Below are 23,154 nucleotides of genomic sequence, written 5' to 3' on the forward strand. Positions count from 1 at the left end.
TATCTGCATCTCTAATCTTAGTTTAAATTAGTCTGTGACACTGTCAGAATCTAATGAAACCCTAAGACTTAGTTCCTTTAGAAAACCTCGAGCACACACTTTTGCATGTAACCTGAGGGCATTTATGATGACTGAACCCAGGGATAAAACATTGGTATTTGACCAAACACTCTCATAACTATTTCTCTTATTGAAGCTTCTGGATTTTATCCTCTATTTAACAAAAATACATTGTTTTCCCTGTCTCATGATAAAGGAATTCCTTCAGAGATCAAGTAGAGAATTATCACAGATTAAAGTAAGCACTTTTGGTTGAATTCTAGTACCCTAGTTTTATCTTCTACATGTGTTTTCATAAAAATCAGTAAATAATTCTAGTAGCAATGCAAAACATAAAGATTAATGCAGAGAAAATGACCCTTTGGTGCTTTTCCATGAAGTATTATAAATCTCAATTACATAATTTATAGATGAGTCTTTACTGTGTCTTTTTTGCAACTGCAATAAAAATGTACATTCTGTAATAAATCATAGTTATAGACACAGAATAATTTTCTATTTTCTATTCATTTGTAATGTTTTCATCTGATATCACATACAGCCACATGAAATATGGTTTAACATCATTTAAATCTGAGGAATCAATTTTTAGCAGCAGCATCAAGGCAGTTCAATTTACATTCTATTATGATCTGAATAAAAGTAATTTCCTTTCACCACATTTTATGTCATTTAATATCAGATGTAATAAGAGACAAATTATGAAAATAATAGCATGCCAGTAGACAAAAACATAGGAAGGAATTTTAAAGTAAAGCAAATCCTAAAACTGAAACATTAGACTGTGTAGGTGGATTCACTGTCAATCCTCCTGCAGGAAAATACAGGGGTAATTCCAAGCACCGAACACCACCAGGGATGAAAATAACCACTGATGTTATTTCTCATCAATATTTAATAAACCTGATTTATGACTCACACAAGGAGCTGAGTTTATATCTTGTAGCCAATACTACCCAAAGTTAAATGAGGAAAATACCACAAAAGTAAGTAACAGCTAAAATATATTACCCCTTGGAGAAAAATGCTAGTCCCAAATTTCAGTTTCCATAGTAGCCTTCTTCAGAAGGGACTTGGGCGTATCTGTATAAGAATCTAGCAGGCTGCAGTCTACTCTAATTTTTTCATTTTCTTGAAAGGCCCAATTAATTTATTGTTGCCAGAAAAAAAATTACAAAAATTATAAGTCATCCCTTAAGTTTGTATTTGCATTCAAGACTCACATTTGGACTTCTGCGACGTTGATGATCTGTGGTTTTTCTACCTCGTATTTTTAGGAGGGCTTTTAAAATTTTGTTTGTTTTTTGGTTTTTTTTTTTTTGCGGTACGCGGGCCTCTCACTGTTGTGGCCTCTCCCGTTGCGGAGCACAGGCTCTGGACGTGCAGGCCCAGCGGCCATGGCTCACGGGCCCAGCCACTCCGCGGCATGTGGGATCTTCCCGGACCGGGGCACGAACCCGTGTCCCCTGCATCGGCAGGCGGACTCTCAACCACCGTGCCACCAGGGAAGCCCTAGGAGGGCTTTTTTATTTTAAAAAGAGCTTTATGGTTTTTATTATTTTTTTATAAAGAGGACAAATAAGTTAAATATTCTTTACTAATATGTCTAATAAAGAAATTAACTAATATGCATTTTCAAAATCAACTTAAATAAAACTGTTGGTTAATTTGCAGTATTTAGAAGGCAAACTTAACAGCTGCTAAATAGTGAGTCATGGGTATGAAATATACAGGGTGGGGAACATAGTCAATAACTATGTAATATCTTTGTCTGGTGACAGATGGTAACTCGATTTATCGTGGTGATTATTTTGAAACATATAGAAATATTGCATCACTATGTTGTATAACAGGAACTAACATAGTGTTGTAGGGCAATTATACTTCAAAAACCAACCAACCAACAAACAAACAAACTCATAGCAGAAGAGACCAGATTTGTGGTTACCAAAGGCAGGGGTAGAGGGAGAGAGAATTGGATGAAGGTGGTCAAAAGGTATAAATTTCTACTTATAAGGTAAATAAGTACTACGGGTAAATATAATGAACACTACTGTATGTTATATATGAAAGTTGTTAAGAGGGTAAATCCTAAGAGCTCTCATCACAAGAAAAAAAAAGCAAACTTAAATACTCGTATCTCAGAAAGAGAAAGTTAAGTTCAAATACACAGGAGAAGTTGACGCATGTAGGTGTAGATTACAAACAGTAAATAGATGTATCACAGTAGAATTTTGAATTTAGTTCAAATAAGTATGAACCTGACTGCAATGTACCAGATAACATATTTTGTTACTTTCAAAGTTTTCTCCCACATCTCTAGTCAATGTGCCTACAATCTCACTTTGTATCAAAAGCATATTTACTCATTTTTGCTGCTATTGCCTCTAATCCTTGACCAAATGTCCATAGCTCGGTAAGTATCTCGTAAAATTGCATTGCTGCCCAGGTATATTCTTTTTGTTTGTTTTTTGTTTTGTTTTTAAATTTTTTATCTTATATTGGAGTATAGTTGATTAACAACGTTGTGTTAGTTTCAGGTATACAGCAAAGTGATTCAGTTACACATACACGTGTATAGATATCTGTTCTTTTTCAAATTCTTTCCCCATTTAGGTTATTACAGAGAATTGAGCCGAGTTCCCTGTGCTATACAGTAGGTCCTTGTGGGTTATCTATTTTAAATATAACAGTGTGTACATGTCAATCCCAAACTCCCAATCCATCTCTCCCCCCATTCTTATCAATTGTTTATTATGTATCTGGCATCAGGCAAAAGGTTTTCCATCCCTTGTGTTTTTTAATTCTCAAAATAAATCCGTAAGGTATCATTATTCCCAACTGGTAAGTGACAAGAAAGAGATGAGAAAGAATTGATTTGCCCACAGTCACACACACAGGCCACAGTTGGGAGCCAAGGCCTACTGCATTCTTCCCATCTGGTAACCATAAGTTCATTCTCTAAATCTGTGAGTCTGTTTCTGTTTTGTAAATAAGTTCCTTTTGTTTTTTGTAGATTCCACATATGATATTTGTCTTTCTCTTCTGCCTTACTTCACTTAGTATGATAATCTCCGGGTATATTCTTTTTATGTTGAAATTCGTCCACATAATGAACACAGATCACACACCAACTCCCTTGCAAGGGGCTAGATTCAAAGGCAGAGACCAGCCCTGAGTGGCCCTCGGTTTGCAGTGGACATGACCCTTCTTCACACTCACCCCTGTGTCCTCAAGACTTCAGGATGAGAAGGCAGGATGTCTGGTGGATTATTACATTGGAGAACATGTCTCCTCTCCCACCATCATGAGACTCTACAATGGACCAGCCATCCTGACAAGCCACAGGGAATGGCGGTCACTCTTGGCTGACCTCACAGATAAGGCAGAGTTTGCAGACAGAAAACACAGGCTTTGACCTTGGCACACGGGGCAGTAGGCCTTGGCTCCCAACTGTGGCCTGTGTGTGACTGTGGGCGAATCAATTCTTTCTCATCTCTTTCTTGTCACTTACCAGTTGGGAATAATGATACCTTACGGATTTAATTTGAGAATTAAAAAACACAAGGGATGGAAAACCTTTTGCCTGATGCCAGATACATAATAAACAATCGATAAATGATAGCAGTAGTTGTCATAAGTAATGACAGTAATTATAATAATAAAGACTGTCTGCTGACAAAGAGTCACCGTAAGAACATGGTGTTTGTTATTTCCTGGCTTTATCTTTGATTACGGTGTAGATAGAATAAGGAAAATAGTCCACTATATACGGTCCATGTAGCATTAAAAGCATGTATCATTTTTTTTTTTTTTTTTTTTTTGGTACGCAGACCTCTCACTGCCGTGGTCTCTCCCGTTGCGGAGCACAGGCTCCAGACACGCAGGCTCAGCGGCCATGGCTCACGGGCCCAGCCGCTCCGTGGCATGTGGGATCTTCCCGGACTGGGGCACGAACCCATGTCCCCTGCATCGGCAGGCGGACTCTCAACTACTGCGCCACCAGGGAAGCCCACACGTATAATTTAAATGGTTTTTTGATTAGCTATCTTCCAAATGCCCTGTTTATAGGTTGATCTTACTTATGGGCTTCCTTTTTCTGATATAAATTGTTTCAATCAGGTTTAGTTCATTCTGACATTTTAAAAATTGAGCTTTTCTTTTTTGTTCTTATGATTCTGAAGGCAAACAACCAAAAAATGCCTGATAGCTATTTATTTCCTGAGCGACCTCCCAGGGTGAATTTTATCATTAAATGACATTCATTGGATTGTTCTATCGAAAGGAAACATGTTTTGTTTTTTACCTGACTGTACAATGAATGGAGAGTTAAAAACCACCACCTGAATAGCTTTGTATTCATCTTCTGTACCCAATTTCTTACCCTCTTTTGAAATATCGTGACAAGAAAATTGCCAGTTTCTTGGGCTGTGATTTCCTTCCCACACGTGATGGATCTTGTTGTTGCTTTTTGTTCTAACTGGCACATCACATCTGTTTGCATAGCTGTCCTCTCCACCAGCATTTTACCAAAGGTGAGTGACGCTAACCTCCTACTACAAAATTAAGAATACAGCTAAGCTTTGCAAGGTATTTTTTGAGTTTCCTTCTGAATTAAACACTGATCTGAAATGTAAAAAGGTCTGAGGGAGACAGTAAGTTATGGGGTGAGTCTGCGAATCATGAGGAGGGAGTTTAGCCCTGACTGGTGTGGAGTTTTCTGGAATTCTGACCAGTCTGGCTCTGATGCTCAGTTTCTCCACCTGGAAAACTGTGTCAGTGAGCCACGGGACTGCCTCATCTTTTCCAGCTCAAAGCTCCTCTAATTCCACGTTTAGTGCCATCACAGAAAACTGCAGTGTCTCGGGTTGTGCGTCCTGCATGTTGATGAGCGTGTGGTAAGACACAGGAAGAGACAGGCTGCAAGGGGGGTAAATACTCAGAAAGCGGAAGTAGACACATTTTCTAAATAGACTAAGTGGATACGATTTGTTTGGTTTTACCTCTACAGCATGGGTTTTTTGGGTGTCCTCTGTCCCCAGACCTTTACACTGCATGCTTACTACCTACATCCACACACACTCGCTTCAATCACAGAATCTGAGTGTCTGCTAAACAGATTCTGTGATCTTCAAATATGTCCTTTCAATAACGTCTATTCCTCAGTAGGCCTAGACCGTGGGGGTGCGGGGTGTCTCAGGTGCACAGGCTAACGTCTTAGAGCGGATGTGTGCGTTGAGGTCCTGAAGAATGAGCCACAGGAAAGGTTCCCCTGAAACGATGATGCAGAGGTCTGTAAATGAGAAGCAGCCAGCATCTCAGTCACCCTTTGACCCAGGGATTTAGGGGAGGACAGAAGACTGAGCTTCCACTGAGTGCTGGAAGCAGTCCAGGAAGCGGCGCAGCCGTGGCTTCTTCTCAGTGCCCTGCCAGATGCCCTGCTTAGGGCTGTGGAAGGAGCATCTGTTGAAAGGCTGCTAAAGACACATGTGGCTGGAATCTGGGGCCCACAAGTTCAAATGCGTAGGGATAAATAAAATTACATATCCGAGCCTTAATGAAACTGTAAAAATTCCATGGTACAGGCTAAATAGGGATAAGAGACAGGTAAAACACCAGAGTGAGGATAATTTTCAGAGTGGCAAGAGAGGAATAATTGATTAACAAAGACTAAACACCACCAGAATGTAAAGTGGTACAGCCACTATGGAAAACACTTATGGTTCCTCAAAAAACTAAAAATAGAGTTGCCATATGATCCAGCAATCCCACTCCAGGGCATATATCTGGACAAAACTCTAATTCAAAAAGATACATGCGCCCCGATGCTCATAGGAGCACTATTCACAATATCCAGGACATGGAAGCAACCTAAGTGTCCATCAACAGAGGAATGGATACAGAGATGTGGTATATATATACAATGGAATATTACTCAGCCATAAAAAAGAATGAAATAATGCCGTTTGCAGCAACATGGATGGACCTAGAGACTATCATATTAAGTGAAATAAGTCAGAAAGACAAATACCATATGATATCATTTACATGTGGAATCTAAAATATGACACAAATGAACTTATCCACAATGCAGAAACAGATTCACAGACAGAGAAAACAGACTTGTGGCTGCCAAGTGGGAGGGATGGATTGGGAGTTTGGGATTAGCAGATACAAACTATTATATATAGAATGGATAAACAACAAGGGCCTACTGTAGAGCACAGGGAACTATATCCAATATCCTGTGATAAACCATAATGGAAAAAACCTGAAAAAGAAGGTATATATATGTATAACTGAATCACTTTGCTATACAGCAGAAATTACCACAACATTGTAAATCAACTACACTTCAATAAAATAAATTTTTAAAAAAGACTAAACAACCCCAAATATTGGCCCTCTATACACTGATTAGAATGAAGTAAAATTTGAGATATTAGTTAATGGCAGAATAATGCAAAGTTAAGAACACCTTGTTCCCATCCCCTCCACTCTTCTCCTTTGCTGTAAGATCCTGAACAACCTGAGGGACAAACTGGCTCAAAGAAAAGGGAATAATATCAGACATCGAGGTGCTAATCTGAAAGCATCTATATCCTGCCCTTCTTTGTTAAAGTGGTCACTTACTCTCAAATAACAGTGATGTATTCCTATTTTGCCACCGTATCTCTAATTTCTAGCTCATCGTGTGTCTGTGCTGTGCCAGACACTATTCTATGTGTAGTTTCTCAGTTGCTTCTGACAACCCTGTAAGGTAGGTCTATCACTCACCCATTTCACAGATGAGGAAATCGAGGCAAGAGAGGTTCCTTACTTTCCCAAGGTCACCACGCTAGTATACAGTACAGCCATGATCCAAACCCCAAGGCCATTATTTTAAGTTTGAATTTTTTCTAAAGTCGTTTTTGACTTTGTAATGCATTTTCATGGCAGGTATCCTTATGCCTCCATTGCTGGATTCATATATTGTATAAAATGATACTTGTTTTTTACTGCTAAGTATAAACATCCACATCCTCACCCTACCTCCCCTGTTGATCTTGTCCTCTGTTCCACACAATCACAGTTTGTAATATTTACACTATAGTCTGTAAATCCTACAGTTGTATTAGCTTTGCTCTTACAGTGAATACATACTAGAGACCAGGCCCATGACCAGTTAGTTATTCTTGATTGGCTGAATGGCTTCAAGAAGACTTCATGTAAAATGAAGTCTCGGAATTCTTGCCTCTTCAAAAATAATCAAAAAGGGTTTGACACATTCTTTCCCTAAGGACCCTGTAAGCATTGTGACGTTATATCTGAGAGCTGAATATTGACATGAAGTTTCAGGCCCCTCTGATGGTCTGCCTTAGAACTGACTTGATCTTTTCTTTTTTTTCAAGATACCCAATGGATGTTTTCTTTAGCTTTGAATTCTAGCATCTTTACTAAGACAGGCCTAAGTGTTGACTGTTCTCTGTCAATTTACTGAGTCAATTTGTACCCTTTTAATGTGTATATTTAAGTCTTCTTTTTCTGCAATTCTTTTGAGTTATATATATCTTGAGTATTTTTTTTCAATTTTAAATATACTGAAAGGCACATTTTTATAGAAATGGTCCTGATTCTTTTTTATTATCCTTCACCTTTGACACTGATTTTGACAGCACCAGATATTTGTCCTGTTTCACGTAGGGAAGGGTGAAGTTATGCTGTGGGGTAGAAGTGAAGATTTTCACAAGTTGGGTGTGTATCGGTGTTGCTTCAGTGGTTCACACTCGGCATGCACGCTAGAATCACCCAGAGAACTTTTTAGAGCCATCTGTGCCTTCAATCACTGTAAGGTTTCGATTTAATTGGCCTGAGAATGATGCTTGAGAATCGGTGAGGTCATCGTAAGGTAGAGCCAGATTTGCAAAGCTGGAGTCTTTCCCTCATCCTAGTCTATGCTGATCAGCCGTCTCGGGGTGCCCACAGCTCTCTCTCTCCCAGCTGCCTGCAGAATAAGGGCCTCTCCTCTGTGATGCCACATGGAATTCCAGAAAACTCCTACCGTCAGCTACACAGTGATGCCCTGACTCGAAGAGAGGACTATTCTGCTTCTGTGGGAACACTGGTCATTTTATTTCATTTTATTTTTATTTTCTATAATTTAATTTTTATTGTTGAATTTTTAAACTGAATGAACGATGAACACTGGTTGTTGTAGAACGCCAGTCTTCTTTCCGCTCTGAGGTCCTCAGTAGCCAGAGTCTTTTCGGGAAGTTTTCTGTTAGACACCTGGCCCTCTGATATTGGGGTTTACACTTATAAGCTTTTCAGAGTCCTTAAATATGGACACTGCATTTCTGTTTCTCAGTATCCTTGACGTTTGGATGATTTTAGAGACGAAAAGGTCTCTTTACTCCGCAATCTTACAATAGGGGCTCTCTGTAATTTTTTCTACCTAATGACTCTGGCTCTTAATATAGTTTTAAAAATTGAGTTTTTCAACATCATCAATATTAAATTTTAATGAGACATGAAGCTACTTATAAATAAAATTTTATAAATGCTTGAAATTCAATGTATTGCATGATAATTTGGACTAGTAAGAAAAGGAAACATCCTCCTTTTAAATTAACCATGATTACTTATATAGAGAGTACACCGGCCAAATTTAAATACACAGTTAGGTACCTAATTATCTTCTAAGTTTAGCTGCATGCAGAAAGAGATGATCACATGTACCTAATAAAATTAATTTCCTCATTTTGGTGAAACATTATCTTTTGTTTCCATAAGAACTTTCAAAAATAATCTAAAACACTAGTTTGTGTATCTACATAGATACATAATATCAGGAAATAGTTACCAATTTCAATCTAAACTATAGGGACCATGTTAACATTTTTTGATTATAGTTCAAAGGCAACATTTTCATTATCTAACCATTAGTGCTACAATGATGCTGAATTCAATCATCGTTTGAGAAAAAGAAGAAAATAGACCAAATTAAGCTTGTATAGAAAGGGAAGTCATGAGGAAGAATGAACACTGCCAACAAAAGCAGACGAAATCAGGGAAAAGAACAATGAGAAAACAGCTTAATTCTCTATTATGGCTCTACATCCTAATACAAATATGACGTGTCACCTATGAATTCAAAAGGGTACATACTTTGGTCCATTAGTAAATATTTATAAAGGGTTTCCTACCAAGCAGGCATTGCTCCAGGCCCTGGAGACATGAAGATAAAAAGATGTGCTTCCTGTTTTCCAGGAGCTTAAATCCTTGGGAGATCAATGTGCAAATAAACAGTAGAGCTACAGTAAGATTACTGCCTTTGTGGGAGCTTACCACCCTCCAGGGCAATTCCCTCCTACAGCTGGGCTTCTTAAGCCCACAGGCTTTAGAAGGAGACTTCCTTGCTCAAAGAGATATTGTCCCCTACATTAGGTGAAGCTACTGTAAGTCACAGTGAAAAAAAGATAAATCCACTTTAATATAATGCAGCAGTTGGAGTTTAGGCACAACTGCTGCATTTAAAATGGTCAGGGGGCGATTTGATTTAGCAACATGATTTTAAAGGCTTGGAGATTTCCAGTGCAAGGACAGCCTAACTCTTGAATGCTGGCCACTCTCCATCCAAGACATGGGCACACTCAGCCCCTAAAAGAAAGAGCAACAGGCTCTAACCAGCCATGCATGCCAGTCCTGCCCCAGCTGGGAGCTTGCTCCGAGCAGGTTACTAAATCTATAACGTATCTCATCTCCCACACCACACCTGTGATTTCCTGCTCATGCCTGAAAGTCACTGGCATAATCTTTGCACTTTTGAGACAGGGGGAAGGATGTAAGATTGATCCAAAGCCAGGGAAGTATAAGAGAGACAGCAAATTAAAATGCTTTACCTCTGTTGGCTTCTAAATTTTTATGAACCAGAAAACTGTATCATTGGCCAAAAGAAGAATGCCCATCTAACTATCAATACAATGCTGGACATTTACTATGAGGGCATACTAAATAGGGATTTATTTGCAAAATGCACTCTTTAAAAATACCAACTATTTATGCTTCTTTCAGCCCAATTTCAGTATTGTATTCAGTCCAAAGGCTGTAGCCTTGTGGTTTAGTTCATATATCTAGAACATATTCCTCACTCAGTGCAAGATCTTCACATGTTCTTTCTGAAATTCAAACACTTATCCCAGAGTTCATTATGCCATCCTGCATAACACTATCCAGGAGCTGCTAGGACCGAAGGCCAGGGTGGGAATAGGATTTATCAGCCACTCTGTCTGATGTGTGAAGGTGGATGGGCTGGGTTTGAACCAGTTTCCCTCCTGGGTAGACAGGGGTGATGCACTCTTTCCTGGCTATGAGATCCCCATTGTACAGCTGGCCCATTAAAAAGTGAAACCACACCAAAAGACAGATTAAAAATAAGTAGATTTGGCTTCCAAAAGAGCACAACCACCATCCCATTACACACTGAAAGACTTTCCTCTTAGGACCTGGGTAAAAGTGTCTAGAACTCTCTTAAATGTACCTGGGCCTTAAAACTTTAAGAAAAAATTAAATTTTTTCAAATGACTCCAACAACTCTGCTATGGATTGAATGTTTATGTCCACTCGCTCAGCCCCTGCCATTCATATATTGAAGCTCTAATCCCCCAATGTGATGGCATTAGGAGGTGGGGCCTTTAAAAGTTGATTTGGTTTAGACCAGGTTTTGAGGCGTGGGGTTCTCATGATGGGATTAGTGTCCTTATAAGAAGAGACCAGAGAGCTTTCTCTCCCTCTCTCCCCACTCTCTCTCTCTCTCTCTCTCTCTCTCTTCCCCCCAACCCATCCCATAAGCACACAGAGAGAAGACAGCCATCTGCAAGCCAGGGAGAGGGGAACCAGACCTAACCATGGTGCATCCTGGTCTCAGACTTCCAGCCTTCAGACTGGTAAGAAGTAAATTTCTGTTGTTTATGCCACCCAGTCTACGATATTTTGTTATGCCTGCCTGAGCTGACTGAGACAAATTCTCAGAGCATAAAATAATTGTTTAGAATCCCATGTTTTTTTGCTTCAATCATGAAAGATGTGCAACTTGCATGGAATTGTAACAAATGCAATGATACCAACTAAACGGCAGATGCCAAGTTCTTTCTTTACTGTGCGTGACGGCACGTTTCAGGACATAATAGGACAAGGCACGAATCAATGTACATGTTTGGCACATCATATTCACATACAAGCATTTCCCATACCGCTGTTATATAGTTGATGCACATTCATTAAGTATCTCATTACCTGTATCCTGTTCCAGAATTACTTTTCGGCTCTCACGCACTCCTCAATGTCTAGTATTCCAGTTACTTAAGACTTACCTTGCCTACTAGTTAAATGTGGAAGGAAACCAAGTCTTGTTGACTCAAAGGGTTCTTTGAGTCCACAACCCTGAACCTTACTCAACAGACAAATAGTTTTAAATGCTATAATTAAGAATTGAGAGATATTTAAGTCTATACAGACACTGCTGAATATACATAGACACAGACTGTATGTTATAGACTGTAAGGGAGAATATATTAAAACTTACAGTTGTGTTTCTTAAAAACTACAGCCAGTCTGAACATAAAATATCAATTATACAAATATTTTCTCCATTTCATAAACATTGTAAAATAGAAACTGAAAAGGTGTTTTATCAGTAAGACAGACCTATCTCATTAAAGCCACTGTAGCCCAGCTCTTGCCTGCTAAGTCCCAGATCTTCAAGGTCCATGCATTTAAATCCTGGGGGGCACTGGTAGCCTTCTTCCAGCTCTGGTGAGCAGTGTGTATCTGGGATAGCTAAACTATTCCAGGTTACATTTCTGCAAACAACACAGAAAAGGATCAGACACTTTCAACAAGTGTAAGTGTTGATTAAAATGCATAATGTAATCATTCTTCATTAGTAACTGCTGTATATGGACACAGATTTAAGATTCCTGATTCATGAATGGTATTCATAACATTAATGCAATGAACATTCTCAAACGGTACCTGATTCATCCACACAGAAGCTCTTTATAAGAACATTATCGCCATGACGGTTTTTGTCATTGAAGACCAAGACTCAGAAAAAGCGAAGGAAGGAATTTTTCTGTAGACTTGCAAGGAATGTTAACTTGTCTGGGGACTCCTTGTTATCCACAAATCCTTCTCCTACTATGGGCACAAATGCTACTTCACTTCTAAGCAACAGTAAATGATGACAATCACTCTCCATATGGTACAAAAGTACTGTAAGTCTCATAAGTGATACTTGGCCTTCTTCTGGGTTGTCAGATGTTCAGTTTAGAAAAAAAACCAGATACATAAAGTGAGACTGAAGGAATTAAAGATATCACATTGGAAAGAGAGAGATTATGGGCTGATTTAGTGATAGCTCCAGGAGTATTACAGGGTTTTATTTATTTTTTAGGTAGTTGGTGATATAATTACTTTTCATCTTTCTGGAGAACACACTGGACATTAAGTTGATGTAGAAGGATTTAGAGTGTAATGGATTTCTTGGTAGTGAGTACAGGTAACCACTGGAAAGGTGATTGTGGAATCTCATTCTGGGACCTTAAAATGGGCCCCAAATAGCTGCTATCTGAGATGACTGACATGGCTTGTATAGGGGCCAAAGTTTAAGCTAGATGATTCCACAAACCTTACAAACCCATGACTTTATTATAGTCATTTCCCACTACATCAATGTTTCCAGGCATTTCCTAAATGGGGACCAACCTTAGGACTGTCTCAGTCTCCTCTGCTTATGGCCAAATTGAGGCAGATGTGTTGGGTCACATTGCTTTTTTTAATATCCTCTTACATTCAGTTGGCCACTTCCCTTTATATAACATGTTTTCTCTAGAGTATGATGCCTAACTCTCCACGATCCCTTAGCTGCTGGAGGCCACCATGCCCATGTGCCCACACACACAATCTCCTGCAAAGACATACACAATTTTACACAGTCTTACGCACACACATGCACACAATCCCTGGTAATACACTGCCCAGTTCCATCTCAGTCAAAACAAACTTCTATGTTTACTCCTTCAGGGTTCTGCTCTTTGTTAGCAGCAAGTGAGCTAATTTGTCAATACATCTCAGGGAATGTTTAAATAATTGTCATATTTTAAGCTGGTCCTTTGGACCCCCACATGCAAAAGGAAAGGCTCTGCTTGTGGAAATCACCACTTGGTGTGTCAGAAAGATATGATTTTAGGCACACACGTCACTTATTTCCCCTCCTTTTACATTCTTATACGCAGGCCAAATGATGCATCTTCGCTTAAGTCTAGCCTGACCCTATGTTCTTGAGTTTGTACCCACACATCAGAACAAAGTGGTAAGGGGACTGGGCTTCAGAGTTTCAGAGGAAGGCTTTCTGGGTTGGTTCCAAGCTCTGCCACTGACTGGCTGTGTGACTTGAATAATTTTAAATGTTTCTAAGCTCGGTTTCCTCATCTGTGAAACAGGGAGAGAAGCTTGTGTGAGCTTTAAGTAAAATAAACCAAGTAATGCATTCATCACAGCACCTAGCGTGTTTCAAGCACTCAATAAATGCTTACTATAAATGATTATTAGTCATTACAATAATAAAATGTAACATAAATCCTGGCATGTGAAAACACAATAAAGGATTCTCAAAAGAACAGAAGGAATTTTGGTACGTGATCCTGAAAGCATTTTGTTCACAGAATTGTGCAGCTGAAAGAAACCTTATAGATGACCTAGTTCTTAATTCGTAAGTGAGGAAGGTAAGGTGAAGTGCTGGAAGGGGAAAGTGTACTAGCCCATCAAAATCAGTAATTTTTTTTCACTTCCAATACTTTAAAAAGACAACAGCAGCAAATATCTGACAAAAACACTCTGCCTACACAAAACGGTTTCAAAAAACATCATCTTTCAGTTATTTGGATAACTGGACTCTGGCGCCAGTCTGTTGGGTGTGAATTCTGGCTCAGCCCTTACTATATGTGTGACTTCGCCAATTTGTGCCTCAGTTTCCTCATCTCTATGATGGCAGGAAAATACTTCCTTCAAGGAGCTGTGGGGAAAATGTTACATCTGTAAAATACTTAAAACAGGCACTTGGTAGACAATAAGTGCTAGGTGTGACCTATTGTAATTTATAGTTTGAAGTTTGTACATTCCCTAGATTGAACCCCTAGCCCTGGCAAGGACAGCCTCAGTTTCCACATTTCAAAAATGGGGATGGCAATTATACCTACCTTGTGTGTGGGGGTGTTAATGATTAAATGTGGTAATGTACCACTCTCAGAATAGCACTGGAAATAAGTTAATCAGTCAATAATTGTTAACTATTTTGATCATTTTCATTAACTTATAAATATTAGGGTATTTTTTCCTCTTTGATTCCACTTGTTTTTTCTTTCATATTAGTACTGATTCCCATTTGAAGCACAACCCTCACCAGCACAGATAGTATTTTGAAATCTTTTGGCTTCAGAGGCAGCAGATTTGAAACATGTTATTTTTGCCAACATCAAGCTCTTAGAGGACGCTTATTAGAGACATATTTATTAGATGATTAATTGCTCTGGAACTTACGTATCTAAAACCACATGATAAATATCCTTTCTAAAAACTGAGATGAACATCATGAGTTTCAGAATATCTACTGGTTATTTATCTTAGTTTCATCTTCTCAGTTAACAAGAATTTTGTAGATTTTATTTTTATTTGTTACTGTTAATTACTTCCTCGTTCATTTTCCCTCAGATAGTCAGGATAGAACAAGAGGCTCTCTGGAATTAGGGGGGGTGAAATTCTTTTTTCTTTTTTTTTTTTGAATTTTTGAATTTTATTTTTTTGTACAGCAGGTTCTTATTAGTTATCTATTTTATACATATTAGTGTATATATATCAATCCCAATCTCCCAATTCATCCCACCTCCACCTCCCCCCACCCCCGCCACTTTCAGGGGGGTGAAATTCTCGCTCCAACCAGCCATATCCTAAATAGAGACAATGATTCTCCCAGTCATAATAAATATCCATTCATGCTTAAGTGGGAATCAATACTTTCTTACTCACAGCCCCCTAAAGACGTCCACGTTCTCACCTCCAGAACCTGTGAATATACTATCTTACCTGGCAAAAAGGAATTAAGGTACAGATGTGAACAAGGCTAAAACTCTTGAGTTGGGGAGATCATCCTGGATTACCTAAGTGGGCCCCACCTAATCGCACAAGTTCTTCAATGTGGAAAGCCTTTTCCGGTTGTGGTTAGAGAACTGTGCCTGTGTGGAAAGGAAGGCTCAGAGAGACACAACGCGGCTGGCTTTGAAGATGCTAGTTCTGTCCATATGTCTCAGGTCATTCTCCTTTTCCATCTCCTCCTCCTGTAATTCACCTTCAGTACTGAGTTGCTCTGAGCTTGGTCCTTGGCTTTCATGATGCTCTCTCCCTATGCAATTAAGTCCACTTTCATAGTTTCAATTCTCTACTATCTTAGATGCCATTTTAGAGTCCCAGAGCTACATGTCCAACTGCCTGTTAGATCTCTCTACTTTGCTACACCACAAGCACCTCCAACTCTATGGACCCCATACTAAACTCAGACCCTTTGCCAACGTTCCCTCTCATCACAAGCAGCACCAGAGCACCACCATCCAAAGTGTTGAGCGATCCGGATATCTTGGAATCACCTTGATACCTTATTCTCCTGTCACCCTTATAACTAATCATCATGTTCCCTAAATATTCTCCAAAATATCTTTTGGGTTCATTCAACTCTCCATGTCCACCTCTACGTGCACCAGAATCCGGCCTCCTAACTGGTCATTCTGCAGCCTCTCTCAGCCCTTCTTATCCATTTGTCACAGGCACGTAGAGAGGCTTTTCATAATCACTGTCCTACATTGTGTCGGTCAGTGACAAATCTTTAATATGATCTACAAGACCGTGAAGGACCTGGCTCCTGCCCCTCCAAGTGTCCTAGCATCCAACCATGTTTGTCTTCCCCCAGCTCTCCATGAGCTCCATCTACTGCAGAACCTTCTCCCCTGCTTGGAAATCTCTCCTCCCATCTTTGCTTCGTTAGTCCCATTTTTTAAGCCTTCAGGGCCCAGCCTGAATGTCACCTTCTCAGGGGAGCCACCCTAAGTCACTCAGACTGGGTTAGGTTTCCCTATTAGAAATTCTCAAAGCACCCACGCTTTTCATTTCTGGCACTTGGGACCCGTGTCACTCATGTTTGTGTGGTCAACTCTTCATTGGATTCTTCCCAACTCGACTGTTGCCCAGTGTAACTTCCAATTTCATACAGCTCCTGACACAGTCTAAATTTATAGGCTGAATTTATTTGTGACCTTGGATAGACTGTGTTGTCCAGATCTTTGGTCCACATCAGTCTAGATGTTGCCATGAAAGTGTTTTTTAGATGTGATTAACATTTAAATCTGTAGACTTTAAGTAAAGCAGAAGACCCTCTATAATGTGGGTGGGCCTCATCCTATTAGTGGAAGGCCTTAAGAGAGAAGTCTCCAAAGAGGAAAGAATTTTATCTCCAGACTGCCTTTGGACTCAGGACTTCAATATCAACTCCAGCTGGAATTTCCAGCTCGCTGGCCTGCTCTGAAGATTTTGGTCTTGCTGGTCCCCACAATCACATGAGCCAACTGCTTAAATAAATCTCTTTTTCTCTCTATACGTATACACCCTACTGACTCTATTTCTCTCTGCTTAAGAGAGCTAACCCTAGAAATGAATTCCCGAAACGGACTGCTTGTTCCGCTATAGTCATGGCATGCTGGTGCGGCTTCTATCCCGGGGAAAAGCAGGCTGGTCTGGCTGAACTTGAGACATCACAATGATACTACATATGCTGTCTACGAAAGCAGCTACAGTCAACACTCTTTGCCAGGGGCTGGATCGGCACGCTCTTCATTTCCCATTCATGCAGTATGTTCCGAAGTGGCAGTGCATCATCTGAGAACTCAGCCCTCAAACAGGCAGCCTTAACCACTTACTCATACAGCCCATTTAGAACTTGTCTCCTAAGCATGCGCTTCTTGGAACCAAAGAAGAATTAAAGGTTTTACTCAAATACTCTGGAGAGACACATGCTGAAGATCACCTCACATATTGACAGAATTACAGTAAACATTTAAAAGCACAGAAATCAGTGTCAAGGAGATCTGGTTTTAAACCTTGCTTCTGGTACTTCCAAGCTGTTTCATCTTAGACATCTTCTTCAAGGAAACTGAGCTTCAATTTCCTTCTCTGTAATAAGGAGTGTAAAAGTAGAACACAACTTACCAGATTGTTAGGAGTATTAAATGAGAAAATAACAGATATCAGTTGTTCAATGAAGGTTATTTCCACTAACAATAAATCGGAGTCATATATTAATAATTATATTAACTAGTTACTATAATTATTAACATATTAATTACAATATAATAATTATAAATTAGCATTGCATACGATTATAATATATAATAAATATATTATTAATCATATTAATAATAAAATCTATATTATTACATTATCCTCTTTGGGGGAAGTAAACATAAGATCAAAAGAAGTGCTATAGTATAACTGACCAAAATAAATTACTCGATTTCTTTTCGACCCTTTTCAAACTGTAGGATTTTCTTTTTTTATCCTGAAGACTCTCACGAATGCTTTTGCTCTTTTGGTGAAAATCACACAGGTATTAATTTTTCATATGGGAGTTTAGTTGATTCTCAAATATTTTCTTTTTTTTTTTGGCCATGCCACACAGCTTGTGGGATCTCAGTTCCCTGACCAGGGATTGAACCTGGGCCATGGCAGTGAAAGCCCAGAATCCTAACCAGTAGGCCACCAAGGAACTCCCTCAGATATTTTCTTACATTTAATTTTAAACCATTATCATCATACGAAATGTTCATCTAACTGGTGGCTCAAGTGGTCTGCATCTTTGAGATGCATGTGCACAACAAATTTAAAAGAGATATATGGAATAATACAAATATATTGCATATCACTATTTTATAGATTCAGATGAGACTGAACCCCCTGGAATATTACATCAACATAGAGATAGAAACCAGCTGTAATATGGTTTTAATTTTCTCTACGACATATATTATGAAGAGTTTATGGTTACGGATGTGGGTCTGTATGTGAAATAGGTTTATGAATGTGGGATTATAACATTGCAGAGGTTGGTTAAATGGCGGCACAAGCATGGGCTGGGAGTTCAAATCCCAGCTCTCTCGTTTACCATGTGGACACATTATTTAACCTCTTTGAGGCTGTGTCTTCATCTGCAAAATGGGGGAAATAATCCTTTCAGATTGTTCTAAAAAGTAGTTACAAGCAAAATATCTGAGACATAATAGGTGTTCCACAATCATTGCTATTAATTTATTTAGAAATCTACATATATCATCAGAGTACTTTCATTTCTTAAATATTAAAGAAAATGTTTCCAATATCCAAACTTGTTCTTATATCTCCCACTTGGCAGATATCTCAGCCTGAGCCCTGTAAGTTAAATAGAGTAGTCTTTTTTCATCTTTTCAAAAGAAGTTTAAATATTAATCAAGAAGACTTCACAGACCTTTGCATGAATTTGAGGCACTTATGATTTTACATATTCTACAAAACCCTCTCTTGATAAATCCATGGAAATTAAAAATTAATATTCTAAGTCCCATGTTTCTATTTTTAATTCTTCTGACCTCTCCATTTTTAAAAAACCTCGTTATGTTGTGAACGGAATTTATAAGACAATCATTCATTTATTTTATAAGTACCCTAAAGGGAAAACTTAAAAATTTTTTATTTGGACCAGCAATAGAAAACTGCCCCAAATCTGGCTTTATATTGTCTCTGGTCTAAGTCTTAGCGATATTTTATAAAATACCACCAAGTCCTAAAAACTGCCGTTGGGTGGGGTAACCATAAAATGTATTGTCCATACTGAGGCTCTCCTGAGATCACAAAGGAAGTTATTAGTAATTACTCTGCAGCAACAGGGATACACCAGGATTGTCCTGGGTGCCTGTGACGTGTGGTCCCCTACCTCTGGGTCTTAAAGCTGATGGTCCAGTCATTACAAATATTCACCCAGACTCGTGGTTGAATCCTCTCTCCACGTAGTAAACTTTTATGAACTTAATATTTACATTTCCTTACCTTAAAGCTTTTCTAATTATCTCAGTCTTGGGGATGAGATGTCATTATTTGATACTAAGCTATGAATAAATTTCTCTCCTTTCTCAGGAATGATAATCAGGTGTCAGGTAAATCTTCACCTTTTCTATTTCACCTACCAGCTCTTTTTTACATGTCCCTCTTTTAGCTTCAGGGAGATTTCTGCCAGCACGTTTGGCATTTTGCAACACCTGTTTCTGCCACAGGCCACTGCCCTCCTCAGCTCTCTTTAGGATATGAACTGCCTTGCTTAGTCAAATCCCATTACTTCTTCCATAATTGCCTTAGGTCACAATTCATTACCAGAGAAGAAGCTAAAGCTTTACTAGTAATGCTACAGAGGACACAGCTGAGATGCCCTTCTATCTGCTTTATAAGAAATCAGCTCCATTCAAAAGCAAAATTCCATGTATTGAATTCCTTCCTTATTTATCCTGTTTGCTTCACAGATTAAACATAATCAGTTCTGGAGGTCAGCCGTGAAACCTAGGACATACAGGTTTCTGAACAGGCGCATCTCTGCCTGAAAGCTCTCCCGTTATTAGGCTACAGTGCATGCAAATTAAGCAGAGGTTGGAACAATTGTTAAAGGATGATGATGAAGAGAAATGAGGTCATGACAGCAACTGGCAACACTTATCTCTGGAAACACAACCATCATACCAAAGCATAATATCTGACTCAGAGATGTTTATGAGAAATTCCTAGTTAAGAAGCAACAAAAGGAAAGAAAAGAGTTGGGAAATTCTTTTAAATGGGGATTTTTATATGTTTCATTCTGACTTTGGACACTGTTTGAGTCTCTAAAAAGAAAGCAAATTAATGTCTGGGCTGGAACTAACGGTAAAACTGTATTGACGGTTTTTCTGCTAATGAGCGAGACTTTAAAACTCAGTTAACACTGAACTGAAAATATAAAAGAAAAATGGTGGAAATGATTGGTCCTTGAAATAAGTCATCAAACTTATGAAAATTGTTTTCATCAGTAACACTGCTCATAAAACCATGTGGCCAGTTATGTATTTTCTTCTCAAATAGTAAATTAAGAGTCACATAAAGAGAAGGCAAAATCCATGTGTGTGTACATAGCCATTGGGCAGATTTTACAAATATAAGAAAGAGAAAACGCAGACGTCTCCCTATAACTGCTATGTCTCTAGTAACTGAAAAGTCTGCCAACACGTATGAAATTCTTCCCAGTGCACTCCTTTTTTTTAGGATAACGTAATGAGCTGGAGCTAATAGAATATGAGAGGTCTTTTAACATTTTTTTCAGACACTCATTTTTGAGAACAGAGTACAGCACGGAGCTGGCTAAGAGGACTTACTGAATGATTCAAAGGCCATGAGTTCAGATGACTCTCATACCTGTCTGCCCTATTTGTATTATATTTTCTGTGTCAAAGTTAAGTTTGCAGCATGATGCCTGATCTCCTAGCTGGGTTAACAAGTTTGAGAATTCTTGCCTTTCAACTTGGTTTTTAATAAAATGGGAACTCTAAACCAGCCTCTTAAACTCACTGCGGTTAGAACACAGCTGCTTCCTTACCCAGAAGCTTTCTCTTTTCGTCACTTCTACGTCTATTGTCTCTGCCCACACGATATTTTTCCACCCTCATATTCATTCATGGAACAATCTAGACATATTCTACAGCCCACATACATTTAAAAAAAAAAAAACTACCTACAGGTTTCCTTCCACGCATTTCTTCCCTCACCCACACAAGTCAACTCCCTTACTCACCACTTCCTTCAACTTTCCTATCCTGTGTTTGTACTAATTCACTGCTATCCTCTGCTTTTAAAGTTGCTTTTCTATTTTTTAACAATTTCTCCTTTGTCACTTTTAGCAACTTGCTTTTCTTCCTCTGTTCTTTTTTTATTTCCTCTTCTTTATCAATTTGTCATAAAGTTGTCATTATCTGTCTAAATATAACACATTATTAACCATGCCGTCAATAAATAGTTACTAAGTACTTACTCTGTGCTAGGATACTAGGTACTGACCACAGGGAAATGAATCTTATCGACCCTTTCCCAAATGTATCCTTAAGGACCTCACAGTGTAATGAGGAAAATAGGGAAAAAAATAGCTGTGAGTGCCAGAGTGCTAATTCTAGCAAGATGGACTACATTAAATTTAGCTCCTTCCACTACAAACAGCTAGATCTGTTGGATAAACACTAACATTTAAAAATGCATATCTGGGCTTAGAAGAAAGAAAAATACATTCCAAAATGGCAACATATAAGAGGAAACTAAAAACTAGAGGAAGGGAAATACATGAGTTGACTAAATGGTGGTCTCAATGGGGACTAAGTACCCAGTAGCCATGAGCTTGGGTTTCAATGCCTACAAGAAGCAGAAGACAGGGTCCTAAGCCCATGTGAGTCTGGGAGTGGGAAATGGGACTCCCAGGCATACAGACATATTATAATTTAAACGAGCTCCAGAGCGTGATATTGGCGAAGGGATCGTCAAATAGGTCAATCAGGCACAATAGAGATTATAGTTACAGACCCAAATATAGACAGGGAATTAGTAAATGAGAAACGTAGCGTTAAATTCTGTGAGTAATGACACACAATAAATAGTGCGGGGAAAACTGCCTTACCATATGATGAAAATCAGTTGTAGTAAGGTATACGTGACATACAATATATTGCACATATTAAAAAGAACAGCTTGATAAATTCTGACATATGCACAGAACCACACTCAAGAAAATGAACATACTGACTAATCCCAAAGGTTTCCTAGTGCCCCTTGGTCATCTCTTTCTCCTACCCTAACCCTTATTCCCAGGCAATCAATGATTTCCTTTATATCATCATAGACAAGCTTGCATTTTCTAGAATTTTATATACATAGAACCACAGAATATGTACTCTTTTTCATCTAGCTTCATTTACTCAATGTAATTATCTTGAGACTCAAGATGTTATGTATATCAATATCTCATACTTCTTTTATTGCTAAATAGTAGTCATTACATGGATATACCACAATTTGTTAATCCATTTACCTGTTGATGGAAATTTGGGGTGTTACCAAAGTGGGCTATTACAAATAAAGCCTTTGTATGTATAAGCATACATAAGTCTATGTATAAGTCTTTGTATGGACATAAGTTTTCATTTCTCTTGGTTAAGCCCCAGGAATAAATGAATGGGATATATGGGAGATGTCTGTTTAATTTTTAAGAAACTGCCCGACTGTTTTTCAAAGCAGTTATACCATTTTCCATTCCCATCTTATTTAAATAAGATATGAAAATATCCTGACAGTATTATGTTCCCACGCTGAGGAAACTTTCTAAATGTACACTTTGAATTCGCTGAATCTACTTTCCCACAGGGTTACATTTTTCAGTCTGGCTTGTCTTGAGTATTTGTCTTAAACATTTGCACAAAACAATTTTGAAGCAGAGAATACAGAACATAGAGGGCACATAAATACTTTTTTAAAAATTGAGACAGAGGTTTTTCTCATGAGAACTGCAGAAAAGTCCTTATGAATCACCTAGATAAAAGTGGGAAGCAGCAGCACAGCACAGGGAGATCAACTCGGTGCTTTGTGATGACCTAGAGGGGTGGGATAGGGAGGGCGGGAGGGAGGCTCAAGAGGGAGGGGATACGGGGACACGTGTGTGCATATGGCTGATTCACTCTGGTGTACAACAGAAACTAACACAGTATTGTGAAGCAATTATACTCCAATAAAGATCTATTTTTTGAAAAATGCAGTTAGTAGATAAACTTACCCTGGTTTTGTGTCATTTACTACACAGTGATAGGTAAATGTCCCAAACATCTGAACTCCTAAAATTCCATAAAGAAGTAGAAAGAAAAGGAGGAAAATGGAAACACTCCATATTTGTTCTCCTGATCGCCTAGGGGGAAAAAATAGGTAAAGTAG

At 38.7% G+C, this 23,154-nt stretch overlaps 1 protein-coding gene across 3 annotated transcripts in view; it reads right to left on the minus strand.

Moving 5' to 3' along the window:
* Positions 1-23,154, minus strand: part of NALCN (sodium leak channel, non-selective) — a 292,588-nt gene that overhangs the window by 243,174 nt on the left and 26,260 nt on the right. For all 3 annotated transcript variants that reach the window (XM_060287757.1, XM_060287756.1, XM_060287759.2), the window contains 2 exons: positions 23,000-23,128; positions 11,746-11,900 (listed from right to left, as the gene is read on the minus strand). In XM_060287757.1, the coding sequence (XP_060143740.1) occupies positions 11,746-11,900; positions 23,000-23,128 (284 nt within the window). The remainder of the gene's footprint in view (positions 1-11,745; positions 11,901-22,999; positions 23,129-23,154) is intronic.

Source organism: Globicephala melas, chromosome 18, assembly GCF_963455315.2.
Source record: "Globicephala melas chromosome 18, mGloMel1.2, whole genome shotgun sequence".
NCBI classification, from domain to species: Eukaryota; Metazoa; Chordata; class Mammalia; order Artiodactyla; family Delphinidae; genus Globicephala; species Globicephala melas.